We start from the raw sequence: 14,755 nt of genomic DNA, 5'->3' as shown, positions 1-14,755 counted from the left end.
GGCTGCTGTGTTAGGAGCTCCCTCCCAGCCAAGACGATGACTGTCGAATTGACTCCAGTCACAGCGCTGGGAGCCACTTACCATTTTCAGGACCCTTTTTCATTTGAGGCCTGATGTTTCCCCTCAAGCATTGAACCCTCTCACCCCTCCACCCCACTCAGTCATCCACCCAGATACACAAACACACATACACACACACTTCCCCCTAAAATGTGTTGTATCTTTGTGTCATCCTCTGGCACTATATCTTGATGTCAAGCGTGTGTTGTTTGGAGTGATTCACACGCCCTTTGCGGAGGGGTGGAAGGATGGATGGCTGCACAGTCAACCATAGCATTAATAAACACTAACAGCTATGCAAGGTGCAGTCAAGTCAGCATCAACTCACAATGCAGTTTCTCTTTTGGGTGTAGTCGCACACTTTTTGACAGCTTTGCACTTCTCTGATTCTATTTTCACTTTTTGTTAGGAGTAGGAAAGAGAAATATTGTGTCGCTCAGACAGCATGAGAGAGATCCAGAGACAGAAGGGCCTTCAGCTACATGAGAACAGCATTTGGAGTTGCTTTATGTTTGTGTTGGACACTGTGCAGAAAATCATAATCATCCATGTAGTTGCACTCAATCTGTAAAAAGCACAAAGTCAAAGTAGCATTGCATTTAACTGTAGCCTTATTGGTTAAAATAACTTCATATGTAGAGTGCTTATCTATATATCATATATTACCTCCAGTAATGTTCCTCAGAATTAGTATTGGTTAGTGTTTGAAACTGGACTAACAAATACTGTCTAATAGCACCACAGAAAGGGTTAGCAAAACAGTTAATCATGGTGGGTAGCAGGACTGTACGCTTAGTGTGCGTCCTACATTGAGAACGTTCCTTAAAAAGTGATGACAAGAGCCACCCACATGACAAAGTTGCTTGTGCTAGAATCGGATATATATATGCAAATATGTTTGGAATTGCATATCAAGGCCTATAAATCACAATACAATATCATTACAATAACAGGTGTTTTATACATATACTTATTTGTCTCTTCAGATTTAGTGGTAGTAGTTTATTTATTATTTATTTATTTATTTTTATATCTTCACAGCCCACACAGAACCATAGTTATTGCTTATTACAATTCCTGTGTTTGAAGTTTCTGTGTATTAATATAGTTTCTGATTGAAATCAAATATGAATCAATCACCAAACAAAACAAGGCAGAAGTTCCCCCACCTCCTTATATCGACGTTGTTCAAACCCAAAAGTTTTCTTGTTTTGACTAAGTGAAAAACCACACTAGACGGTGCACGCTGAAACACAAGCTCTGTTATACACTGGCTGGCATATCACCTCAGGAAATATTTTGCTGTATTTGCAACATGTGCTGACTAAACAATGTCTTCCTGAATGCTGAAATTAAAAGTAAATAACCAAACCCATATATAACAGACCAGGGGGAACACGGTGACTCAGGCGTGACTTACAGTAACTCCACTCCGCTTCGGGTGATAACCTCATTCACTCTAAATGTGACTTATTCCAAGTATCAGAGGGAGTATTGGTAGGTTGCCGATGTTAAAAGGTGAGTTCACTGTCATGTCATAACAATGGATATACACTTAATTTTAACAGGATGGGTTTTAATACAGCACCAACAATAAATAAAACTCAAAACTATCAAAACAAGGGTACAGAAAAATAAACTAAATGTCAAATAAATGCAGTTTGAATAACCTTAAAAATCAAGAGAAGTACAAAAGAACAAAAGCCAGTGTGTCAAACGTGGATGTGGTAACCTTTTAAAAAAAAATAGCCTTGAATGGAAATGACCAGATCACTTTTAGTTTAGTTATAACTTCAGAATAGAAAAATAGATTCCACATTACCTTAGAAACCTTTAGAAAGGTAACACTCTCCTGTATGATGTCAGTGCAAGTGAGTGGGTTAGTTTTTGCTGTAACTTGGGGGAAAGAAAACAGTTGACTGGATGCTTTGTGTCTCTTAATATTAAGATTAAGAAATGATATGATGTTGTGGATCGTATTTTTTGTTGCCTTGGCAATATTATATAGAGCAGCTGTTATTTATATAGGTCCCACACCTGCCCTTCTGACTCCCACCATCAGTAAACATTGATTTACTTTATACACACACACACACACACACACACACACACACACACACACACACACACACACACACACACACACACACACACACACACACACACACACACACAGGGAAACAGACTGTGTTTATTTTCTCATGACAATGGTCCCGGTCACCAGAGTCTTTCAAGAAACTATCGTTTTGTATTTTCCTCCACTTTTCTACTTCTATTTCTGTAGTAGCAGTAAGACACCGGTTGGCATGCCGGTGCAGCTTATTCACTGGCTTTGTTAGTGTTTTGGGAAGGCTTTGTAATCGGAGGCGAGTTGTTATCTTTAGCCAGTGCCGAGCGGAGCACGGCACAGCTCAGACCAGACATTAACTCATACTTTCACTCTAACTCAAGCAGGAAATATAATGTCGTCCACTCTGTCATGAACACAATCGCTCAGCACTCTCTGTAAACTATCACAGGGGACGCCGGTTCAAGGATCAAGGATATTGATGTTTTTCTATGCGTAGGAGAAGGAAAAAAAAAATGTATATAGCGTGTGTATCGCATCGACTCACATGTGTAATTATTTTACATGGCAAAGGCACAGAGGCAATGGATTAGAAAGACAGTGTGTGAGAGGAGAAGCTTGAACTGTGTGTGTGCTAAATTTATCATGAGGCCTTTGGGAGTGTTGAAATGAGAACAGTGGCCTATTACTGCTAAGAAGGTGTTTTATTGAGAATACGCCGACATACCACCCCAGGGAGAGTGCCGGGGGAGAAGAGTGTGGCTGTAGCCTCAACCACTTTGTGAATGTGTGTGTTTGTGCATGTGTTGAATGCGAGCACATGCCTGCATGTCACTGTCTTTTTTGTGTGAGCCGTCTTGAGGGGGTGTCAGATAAAAATATATATATATATATATTTTTTTTTCTTCCTCAAAGTGCCTTTTCTTCCACTTAATTATTCACTATGCTGTGTATTGGAATTGTCACTTTTGACACTTGAGGTGTCCCAGTCAATAATTTATATAGGTCAGGCCAGCTTACCAGAGCTCATTGTTAGTTATTAGCAGATGAGAGCAATGGCTTGTTATGCAGCCACTCTGTTTATTTTACCAGTGTGTTTGCGGACTGGAATGCATCCCATGAACATTCCTTCATCCTTGGCCAAGGGTTTATAGCTGTTGATATGAGCAGTGTTTTAGAGCTCTGTTATTTAGCTCTGTGTTTATTGTCATGCTAATTAGCAAAGTGAGGTGTTAATCTTGCCTTCATGCCTTTTCTCAAAACCTTTAAGTGGGTTGCACTAGTCAGTGAATCTGGTTTTATTGTTAAATAAAACTAAAAATCCTTACTCAATTTCTTCATGTTTTTATTTACTACGGACTGTAATGTTCTTATAGTTGGATTTAGATCAAGCTAACATGTGTTCAGCTAGAAGGTTAACATATATGTATACGTTGACAAGAGGCAGACTTCTCATCCTGCCTTCGCTTTCTCCTGGTGAGTTCAGTAGAATCTCCAGTAGGTGGCAGGGTCCTGTTTTTTTCTCTCCTGTCTTTTCCCCTTACTGAGTGCACATGGGTGTTTAAGAGTGTGATGATATTATGACAGCTAATTGCTCTCATTGGGATGGAGTTGGATGGATTGCCTGGTTCCGTGGCTGGTGTAATGTTAGCTATTAATGTAAGTGGTTTTAGCTTGTCTGAGACCAAATTGTAGAATAAGTGTTTAAAAAAGTTAATGCTGCTGTGGTTGATTTTATGACAAAAAAACACACCAACTTGCCTTAGTATATTGCAACTAGTTGTGTGCTATGGTACAAGTGTACACATTCACATTGGTGGGGGAAATACAAGGCAAAACAAACTGTTCTCATAAATACATTATTTACTCTAAAATCCAATACATCTGCTGTTTTCTCAGCTTGGGGAATTTAAAAGGAAGAAAAAGTCCAAATAAGTACAAAGCGCCTGTTTGTGCATTTATTGTTTTCAGCAAGTGAAATGAGTTGTGTCTTTGTTCCAGCACTGTAAACAATTCCATTTAGCAGAACAATAAAGGGGCTGATAGCGGGGCCAGTTTTCTTTCTTTCCGCTGGATAGCTGTGTTTACTTATCTGTTGTTTAATTAAAGGGCCTCTTTTCTTTAGGCTCCCATTGTTTCAATAGCACGGCCGGACTCCCGGCAGGGGTCAAAGGGTTAACAGCCGTCAACTGTGTCTTTTTTTTTCTTTATCTTTTTTTTTTTTTTTTTTTAAAGGGGCCCCCACACAAAGGCACGGCTTCACCTGCAGCCCAACCCGCGGCTCCCTATTGTGTGGCCCCATTTGAATTGATTATGTTTAGAGGGCTGGTTGTGATTGGTGGAGAAGGGCGTGGTTGATTGGATAGTTTTGTATCTTGTCAGCCAGGGAGCAACCTTGCGCGTGCAATCTGTCTGTATCCCGAGGAAGGTTGGAGACTCCACAGCACAGCAGCGCTTGTTCTCAGCCTCCCTGCCTGCCAGCCCGTGTGCCTCTACCTCTCTCTCTCTCCCCCACTCGCTCACTCTCTCTCTCTCTCTCCCTCTGTTTCCCTCGTTGCTCTGCTCTCCGCTCTGCTTCACTCCACACCGCGTGGCCCAGCACTGTTTACCCTGCCAGCTAAATGGAGTTTGTCAGGTTTGTCAATATGATTGATTTCTGTGATTTTGCCTTTTTTCTGGTGTTAAAAACTTGACAATTTAATTTGACCGGGGAAAAAGAGAAAAGGAGGCTTCATTGTCTGTCTGTCGCTGATGTTGTATCATTGTAATTGGTAAATTTTATCATGCAGTTTGTGTGAGAGAAGCAGTTATCCAGGGCTTTACTTTGCCGTTGAGACGCTGACAGTTTACAGGCTTGTCCTGACACAGAAAGCAGGTGTCATGTACATTATATTTACTGTAACAGAATGTATTGTACTGTCTGGATTAGCTGCTTTGGTTTATCTGTGTATTGTGATGTTGCTGATTTTGAGCATTTCTCTTTTACAGTACTTCTAGCAACAGTTTGTTTAGCTTTGCTAGTTACAGTATTAGATAGATAGTTTCTGTCTGCCATTATATGCTGTTTGTTTAGTTTTGTTTACTTTGCTGATAGTGAACTAACCAGTTAAGCAAGATCCATTACTGTACTGCACTGTACTGTACTGTATGCTGTTTGAGAGTTCAAAGGAAAACAGGGGAAATGTTTGCACTTTCTTTAACATTTGTTTTTTTTCTCAGAAAATTACTATATTAATTCTTTAACGTTGAGAATATTTCTATGGTAAAGCCTTTAAAATCAACAGAAAATCTTTTATTTTTGTAATGCATTGGGGGTTTTCTGGTTGTGTGTTTTGTGATGATTTGCTCTTCTGAGTTAATGAGTGCTGGTCAGACTTTGCTTGCTCTCAGGCTATGGCTTGGAGTAATCCTCACTTTCCTCATGGTGTCACAGTGAATTAAGACATGCTGGCACAGCTCTATATTTGACACCGTCACCACAAAACCACATTGGAGACGCGCTGTCACTAAAAATGTCATTGCTCATATCTTCCTGGAAAGTTGGAGTGTGTGAACGTTTGTACGTGCCTGTGTTTGCGTGTTTCTGTTCTTCCAGCAAAGAGACTGCATTATACATTCAGAAGTGAATGTTGTGGTCATTTTCTTCCATTTATTTCTGCTGTCAAGTTTATGCGTGATTTGACAGCTTTGATGTTTTACACTGAAGACAGCCATTGATTTTCTGTTGTCTAATCACCTCAACCTCATGACTACAATAATTTTAAGTAATATACTCATGCAAATATAGAAAGATATGGAAAGGACTCACGTGTGACTCACTTTTTCCGAGTGCTGTTTTTGGCTTTTTCTGTTACCATTCAACCAAAACTTTTTTGGGTGCAATGTTTCAGCACCTTGCATCAGTACTAAGAAAGTGGGTGCTGAAAGAAAGGACAAATGGAGGTACATATTAGAGGCAAATATCGAATGGATGAGGAGGAGGAGAGCGAAGCCTAAAACGGGGCAGTGTGCACCGTAATGTCGTGCAGCTGTGCAGAGACTCGCAGTTTGGGAGAGCTGGAGTGCGAGCTGATTGGGTTGACAGTTTGTAATCAAAGTTGATTTATTGTTCATTAGTAGTGCATTAGCCCTTTCAGGCAGGGGCGTTATTTGTGCAGTGGCCTGTCAAGGCGAGGGGCGGCGAGCACCTGTCATTTCTAAACCATGACATAGGCAACCAGATATTAGCTATGTACTGGGAGAGGGGGGCACAGGGGGTAGCCGCCGCAGCCTCACGGCTTGCTGGGATATCCTTTACAGGGACGGTCTTTGCTTTGTAGTGGAGCGGGCAGGCAAGACAGAAGAGGAGAGACGGGGGAATAGTTTAGCAGTAATATAGTGAGCCACCAGCTGCTCACTGCTTGTTATTCCCTGGCTTTTCCAACTAAAACATGTTTTTACTTGAAAAAGGCTTTCAATATTTTTTTTTAAGGGTGATTACTGCTCTGAGGTTGTGCGTCTCTGTTTCAGATAGGAAGATTAACTCTACACTCAAGATGCTATGTGTTTCAAAGGGTTGAGATGGGAGGATAATAATGTGATTACATGGTGTAGAGTGTTTTATGGCAGAAGGTCTTTTTTTTCACCATAGATCTTTGTCACAACCTATATATTCTTAAAACAGTAATTGTGTGGTCATTGACAAGTTGGATTTATGAGATTTGTAAATCCTATAAACCTGCTGAGTATTGTTTTCTATATCATTTTATTAATTGCATGTGTACTTTATTTGAATCACATAACACAACCGCATTAAGAGTGTCAAGAAGCAACACAATTTGTGGCCCTCTTGTCTGCCGTCATGGAAACGAGGATTAGCATTGTGTTGCTGGTGTGCAGAGAATAGAAACAATCTGCACCAGGATGTGTCAGCCATTGTATTTTAACTACAGTTTCATTTAAAAGGGATTTTAGAGGCTGTGAGCTTAATTAAATCTCAACCGACTCAAATAATGCATCTGAAAACGTGCACCGTTGCGTAACCGTGTGGAGCTGGTAAACCGTACATCACGGGCACACAGTTCACCCCAACAGTGATCGTACTGTATCCTGGAAAGGTGAGAACGGAGGACGGATGTGTGTAGGATGGTAGCTGTCACCCAGAATTTGTAAGCCATGTTTCAGAACTTTAAAGCCCTGTGGCTGTGAAATACGCACTATGACGTATGTCTTGATAGGTCAAAAAGAGTGACAGGACATTGAGTCACACGGCAAAATGTAACCAAGCACTTAGGGGTTTTTTATGAACCTGAATTTCGTTTGTATTTGCAAAGGCTCCTTTCTAGAAATGTGTAACTGAATCACTGTTGTTTTAACATGACCACTAACAATAATGGTATTATTTTGATAAGAAACACCTGGCCATTAATATAATAATTTTTTTTACATACATTTTTTGAACTACAAACAGTCAATTTATATATCTGGCTATACTTAAACATATATGGTGATACAAACTATGGTGTCTCTGTGTGTTTGTGTGTGTGTGTGTGTGTGTGTGTGGGGGGGGGGGTGACCACAGCAGTGGTCACCTGCAGTGGAGGCTGCCTCCAGTGTGGGAAACAACGTCCAGCTGTTATTGTTGGGGCGAGAGCTCGCTCTTTGCACCGTGCAGTTTGTTTGTTTAAACCCGACACTGGGACCAGCTCCGGTGAAAATCTGTTTGTTTGTAGTCGAAAAAAGTTAATTAAAATGCAATCTTCACTTTTGTTTTTACAGTTGCTCAAATAATTTGAGCCCTCACACCCCTACAAACCCTAATTCAGGATATATAGTGTATGGTAAACCAAGACCAAATGTGGCTCTGATTATCCTGTTTATGTGAGCTGTAAACATTTTTAAAACTGCTTGATTGTGAATGACGAGGAAGGAATAAAGGAGGTCTTAACGTAACACATGTAAGGATGGGTTGTTCTGTCTTGTTTTTTTTTTCATTCACATTTTTTTGGGATTAGTAAAGAATCTAGAATCTAAAATGTGTTGTTTGCACAAAGTGTGTTTTCTAACAATTCATATACCAATATGTTATTATTATTATTATTATTATTATTGTGATTATTAGGGGAAAAGGTTATTGGTGTGAATAAACGTCTATTTTTTTGGGAGGGAAATAAATGCTCTCCACCTCAGAGATTTCAATCAACCTGAGTGGATAATATAGAATTAGTCTTTCCAGTCTTGTCGACGACTAATTATGTTCGCACATCTCTTAAGTACAATAGCTCCCGTGAAATCCTCATTTCAGCTACGTTTTCATGCAGGAGATCATAGTCAGGATGGGAAGTCGTTTCCTCGCGCCACGGCAGGCCAAAGTAAAACAACAGCATCAAACGGACTAGACTCTGTGATTTCTCCAGGGTCTGTTATTTCTTTTTTTACTTCTCCATTCCATTTGATGCCCCTACAAAACAAGATGACCCCAGGGAGCACAAATGAAAATTTGATCATTCTCCTTTTTTTTTTTTTTCCTTTTTTCTTTCAGCCAAGCTGCACCTTTGCAGCCAGTGAAATGTCTGTCGGTCTCACTGACATTCACCTCCTTGTCCCTCATTTCTGTTCCTCTTAATTGCCTCAGTGTCTGGAAAAAGGGGCTTTCTCGCAGCCTCGTTCACCCCTACTCCTTCACATCGGGCTTCAACCTCTGACTTGTGATAGGAGGGGGTGCTTGCGGAGCATCTTCATTAACTCTGAATCAGTGAACGTTTTCAAATGTGCGGTTTGTGTTCCCTCATTAGATAATCTAATGTTGCGCTTTTTCTCTTGAAGTTGGCTTACTGTAGGTGTCCTTTAATGCCAAATGCTTTCTATACTGTGTGTGTGTGTGTGTGTGTGTGTGTGTGTGTGTGTGTGTGTGTGTGTGTGTGTGTGTGTGTGTGTGTGTGTGTGTGTGTGTGTGTGTGTGTGTGTGTGTGTGTGTGTGTGTGTGTGTGTATGTTGTTGATGCATGGTCAGAAGTGGTGCAGAGAATTATGATATGAACAATATGACTGATTCATATGTTAGCCAAAGTTATTTAGTTTTGATAATAATTTAAACATTCAACATGTTTAAATTTAAGTTTCAAATTCAAATCATGGTTGACTTGATTTGTTAATGTTTTGTCCATTATTCCACATACATTGCCAATACTTTCTCACTCTATATGGAAAATGCTGTTGTGCTTGTACTGTATGTGCTTGTGACAGTTAACATGCCACAGTTAAGGGGGGTGTGTGTGTGTGTGTGTGTGTGTTGCCAGCAGGCCTGTGCTAGTACAGTATATTGCCTCCAGTCACTCTGCAGCTGTGTGAAATAGTTCCAGGTTTCAATGTTTATGTATGGTAGGCACCTGGAGAGCACCACACCTTTGTGAAATTCATAAACGTCAGCTATTTCTGGCATCCTCAGAATGTCCTCTTTTTCACACCCTCATATTGGTAGAGTAGATTAGAGCTGGGCTCAGTGGATCGGATCCCTACTGTTATTAGCCCAGTACCAGTCTCCTTTTAGACACCTACATCTTTAGATGGTGATATATATTTTTGTGGATCATCTGGAGTCATGATGTTATCCAGGAGAAAAGGGAGTGCACCATATGGGAGTGCTCTAAACGGCGAATGGCATCCTGTGTTTGCGTTAAATGGGCATGATACAGCGGCCTGGGCAATATTTTTCCGTTAAAGTGCTTTCTCCCGCCCTTCCTCTCAATAGGATCCAGTCTTAGGCAGATTTTCACTCCTTCAGCACAGGATTAAATGGTAGTAGTTACATTGATCAATAGGTTAAGAAGCGTACAATCCCTCTTGCTGCTAATGACCTCAGTAGTAATGGGTAATAAAATGGAGGTCTGTAATAGCCTCTTGCTGGGGCTATGCACAGAGGAAGCTGCTCTAGCTGTAGTTACTGTGAGCCAGACGCTCCTGACAAGGCAAAGTGTGAAACCATGATGAGATATACACCCAAGGTGTAAAAAATTAAGATGGTTAAATTGAAGGAAATCTCAGTGTAATTTGTAATGAAATTGGCAGCTATTGAGAGCTGAAGTGTGTAAAATCTCTGTGTTAACGTGGAGTTTGCTCTCCCTTTTTTCACATCACACACTATATAATACGGCATGACAAAATTATTATACATTTGAAAATAAGACAAAATTTACAGCTTTAACACGGTAGTAAAAAATAGAGCATGACAAGTATGGAGTAGATTTTTAATGCATGCAGTTAAAGCAAAGCTTAAAAAATTGGCATTATTATTTATCCTCGGGGTGCGTGGGGGGTAAATGTCATGTTTAGACGGGAGCTATATATCACATCACGTATGGCTCTTGCATGTCACCAACACAGGGCTGCTTAGTTGACCTTCAAAATAGTTCATCAAAATTAGCAATGCCCAGAAAAAAGGACTTCAGTGGATAATGACTGTGAAATTAGGAGATGGGAGGGTCAGGCTATGCAAATGACAGGGCAAGTCATGTGCAAAAGTCAAGATGAACTGCATATTAAGACATAATACGGGGGGGAATTAATATTGCATTTCCCTCCTCGTGCTCCTAGGCCTGGTGCTGGAGAAGAGAAATGTGAAGTGTGTGTTAGTCCTGGGTGGGGCTTAGCCTCCTTCGTTCTCTTGGGGCTAGAAAAACACAGCACAGGGTAGTCTGGAACTGCTCAATAAAGTTAACGGAGAGCATCAAAGCTGGTCTGTCCTATTTGACATCACTGCCCTTTCCTCTGCATTTGCAGTACAAGCTGTTCGTTATGGCAGCGCTTTGTTTTTGTTTTATGCTACAGTGGGGAGAATGAATAAGGTGATATGCATGCAGGGGGTGTGTCAAGAAAAGCCCCTTAGTTACCGGCCGAGATTTTAAACAGCGAAATTACATTCAGAAATGCATGAAAAATTCAACGGGATGTCATTAGCTATAAGGCGGCCACACAATTTGCGTAACCTTGGTAAAGACAGACTGTCACCGACAAGACTGTCCGCTCTATCAGCTGCTGACATCAGCCTGAGCGATACAAAGCACATTTTAACACACACTTATGCACATACATTACTAACATGCACATACACAAAAGAACCCAACATGTTAACAGCTGCAAAGACGCAGCACTATCAAGTACATCTTAGTTTCTGTTTGTCAACCAAATGTCAAAGAACGGAGCTTTTAATGGTGTTGCACATCATAGCAGTGAGTGGCAGCATCCAGACACACTCCGTGTCCCCTATGCCGCCGGAGCAATTAAGGCACCCTGACAACTGTGGGGGCTCTTTCAGTGTCACAACAAATCACTTGTTTTGAGGAGTCATGCACTCACACCTTTCTACTGGGAGTTAGTTAGAGGCCTGCGTGTTCTTCAGTGTGGCTCCTCCTCTAGGCACTCTGTATCTTCACAATAATAGATCGCTGTTGACAGCGTCTCTAATGAAATGTTCTCACATGACATGTTGTGCGTGTGCGATGAGCAAACCACAGCATTTTTGAAGCAGTCTTTTAACGTCCTCAGGTGTACCATATTTGCCATGTTGCATAAACGGCGAGCTCTGAGAAGCATCATAGCAGATGTGGATTATGTCCAATGGTGTTTAGGGGTTGTATGTGAGAGGGGAAAGCAGAGGATGGAGGTTGGGGTGGATGTGCTGGCCCTTTACTCCACAGGCATGATCCACTCCTGGCTGTCATGTGTCCTTTAGCCTGCCTCAGTCTGGTGTGGTGTCATAACTGTTAGAGGGGTTGAAATGTTTGTGTGTTTGGTTGAAGGTATGTGCAGCTTGTCACACATCAAGATGAAACTTGAGATCCAGTCAAAAGCAAGGGGCCATTTTATATATATTATAGAATATATTTTAGATATTATTTTGTTGAGCAGTATTGTTTGTCAATGATCTCCAACCTCTCACCTATTGCATGCCGGGATAGGCTTTAGTACTCCTGTGCGTGGGTGTAGAGGATGTTCTGCTTTTGGTTTCCTATGATATTTCTGTTCTCTATTAGGGGACTTGTTTTTGTTTTTTTACATCTATCTGCTCATTTTGTGTGTCCATGCAGGTTCCAGTTTCAGTGGCTATGATGACACCCCAAGTGATAACTCCTCAGCAGATGCAGCAAATCCTTCAGCAGCAAGTCCTGAGCCCTCAGCAGCTCCAGGTTCTTCTCCAGCAGCAACAAGCCCTCATGTTACAACAGGTAATGTACATCTGGCATTCATGTCAAGAATCATTTTGTCAGAAAATCGTATCTATAGACACAAAGACAAATTCATTTTGAATCTTTGTTTCTTTTTGTTTTTTTCCAAGCCTCAAAGAACACATTCCTCAAAGTATTGAAAATTCTCACAAACCCCATCGCTGAGTTTAAACGAGACTTTCACTCACATGTAACCTTCCGTCTCTTCTGCAGCAGCAACTCCAAGAGTTCTACAAGAAACAGCAGGAACAGCTCCACCTCCAGCTTTTACAGCAGCAGCAGCAGCAGCAGCAGCAACAGCAACAGCAGCAGCATGCAGGCAGCAAGCAGAGTAAAGAGGTAGGCTGACATCACTCCAACCGCCTGCCATTACCAAACCCGTTGGCCAGACAGAGCATGGAAGGCATGTGTGCTCCCTCCCTCAACCCCATCTGCTTTCAGACTGTGGTTAAAGTAGGGAGGAGAGGGGGAGAATCAAGTGCACTCATGCTTCTGATTAGCATGTCAGACTTGCTGGATAAATGGTAACAACTGACTGATACTCTGCTAAGAATACAGTGTCTCTTTTTCTGGAACCCATCTCCACATTAAATGCATACTATTTTATAGAACCTGAGCTTTGGCCCATTGTTCCATTTTTTTTTTCTCCAAGTAAACAAGTGTCCTATGCAACAAAGAGATGACCGCTCCTTTGAGCCTCATGTAGGACATAATGAAAGGCAGAATGGAGAAAGGCAGGAACAGGGAGCATATAAATCTGAGAGGCATTTCTCGGTAATTAACATGGAAATGGCAGAGGAAGAGAAGGCATGTAATTGTGAGATATCAGTGCAGAGAGCGCTCCCAGCTTTGTTGCCTGTGTTGAGTTTTTTTTTCCTTTTCTTCTCCATCTTTCTCACTCTCTTCACTTTGCTCCCTCCAGTACAGCAGGGCTTGCTCATAGGCAGCGGCCTAATGCGTGTCAATGACTGGAGGACACAGGCATCACTGTGGACAAAGCAAATTATTATAGTGCGGTCAGAAGAAGTTCAAAGACAATCTGGGAATTTTTTCTCTTGTCCCTATTGAGTTCCGTGTTTGGAAAGTAGAGGAAAGCATAGACAATTAAGCCCGATGTTAAAAGCAAGACGCGCACACACACACTTCCACGCGTGCTCAAGCTCGCACACACACACACACACACACACACACACGTCCGTGTCCTGTCGAAGCTCCCAACTTCAAAGTCATAGCTCCCTAATTAATGAACTGCAGGCTTCAGTTTGGACAAGTTGTGGCGTGATGCTCCCATAAATCAACATGACAGCAGAGCTCCTCGGTCTCAGATAGGGCCTGTCACCAAGCCTCATCTGATGTAAACACTAGAGGAGCCAGGGAGAAAAGAAGGGGGAGGCGGGGAGGGGGGGCAATTGATCAGTTGAATGGAGCATGAGAATAAAAGAAAAACAACTTTTGAAGCATATTATGTATGATCACAGGAAATGGATGCAGCCTCAAGAGGCTCCCCCCTCTGCCGATGTTTTCTTTCTCTCCCCATCGCGCTCGCTTTTTTCAGTCGCATTTCTAGCAGCCATCAAAAGACAGAATAAGAATTATGCAGTGACTCCCCTGTGGCTGCCAGACAATAACCCCCTGTTGTTGCTTTGTGCCTCTTTTATTTTAAAGACATCAAAATTTAGTTTTTCAAAGATCTTTAACTTTATATTTGAAGCTTGACAATAAAGGCCTGCCAGTGTCACTCTTTATCATTTGTCAGGGACTGTATTTTTCTCTCCCTCGTGCCACTTCTTGTTAACCTCTTATTTGGTCTATTGGGTATGGGGTTTTTAATGTGTCTGCATGCTGGGAGCGCACAGGAGCTCCTGTCAGCTGATGGGACCAGAAGAAAAAAAAAAAGAAACATGTGAAGGGGAGAGAGTTAAATTCACTTGCATTACTTGATTTTCTTCCTTCTTTTCTTCAGAAAAGCCAGCCTCTATTTATTTAGCGTTTTGATGAAAGACATTGTTTCCTGTGAACTCCCACCCCCGTAGCACCGTTATCTTTGTCTCAGCCTGTCAGCCGGAGCACAGAAAATCACCAGAGACATGAGAAACTTTTTTCACACTAATCGAAGGGGAATAAGAACCACCACCAACCACCTCTTTTTTTATAAATAGGAGAGATCAGAGAATATCTTAGGCCACCTGCATCCCGAATTTACTGAAACCCCTGTGAGATCTTTACCATGTCTCTCTCGCTCTCTCTCCTCTCTCTCTCTCTCTCTCCCTCTCTCTCTCTCTCTCTCTCTCTCCCCCTCCCCCTCCCCTCTCTCTCTCTATCTCACTTTCCTCTTCTCTGATTTTGGTTTAGATCACACATGAGTCTGTGAATGAATGTGGTTACTCTCAATTATGACCCTCCGCTACCACTGTCAAAGTACCTTC

General features: G+C 41.7%; 1 protein-coding gene across 14 annotated transcripts in view; it reads left to right on the top strand.

The window, feature by feature from the left end:
- Positions 1 to 14,755, top strand: part of foxp1b (forkhead box P1b) — a 155,696-nt gene that overhangs the window by 110,010 nt on the left and 30,931 nt on the right. For 11 of the 14 annotated variants that reach the window (XM_032512522.1, XM_032512525.1, XM_032512514.1 and 8 more), the window contains 2 exons: positions 12,192 to 12,329; positions 12,543 to 12,668. In XM_032512522.1, coding sequence (XP_032368413.1) covers positions 12,192 to 12,329; positions 12,543 to 12,668 — 264 coding nt within the window. Of the gene's footprint in view, positions 1 to 4,516; positions 4,764 to 12,191; positions 12,330 to 12,542; positions 12,669 to 14,755 lie in introns of those variants that run through there. The other 3 variants (XM_032512523.1, XM_032512520.1, XM_032512524.1) reach the window with 2 other exon arrangements.

Source organism: Etheostoma spectabile, chromosome 4 (assembly GCF_008692095.1).
Source record: "Etheostoma spectabile isolate EspeVRDwgs_2016 chromosome 4, UIUC_Espe_1.0, whole genome shotgun sequence".
Lineage (NCBI taxonomy): Eukaryota > Metazoa > Chordata > Actinopteri > Perciformes > Percidae > Etheostoma > Etheostoma spectabile.
The sequence above is the reverse complement of the archived record's forward strand: the minus strand, read 5'-3'. Positions and strand labels throughout refer to the sequence as shown.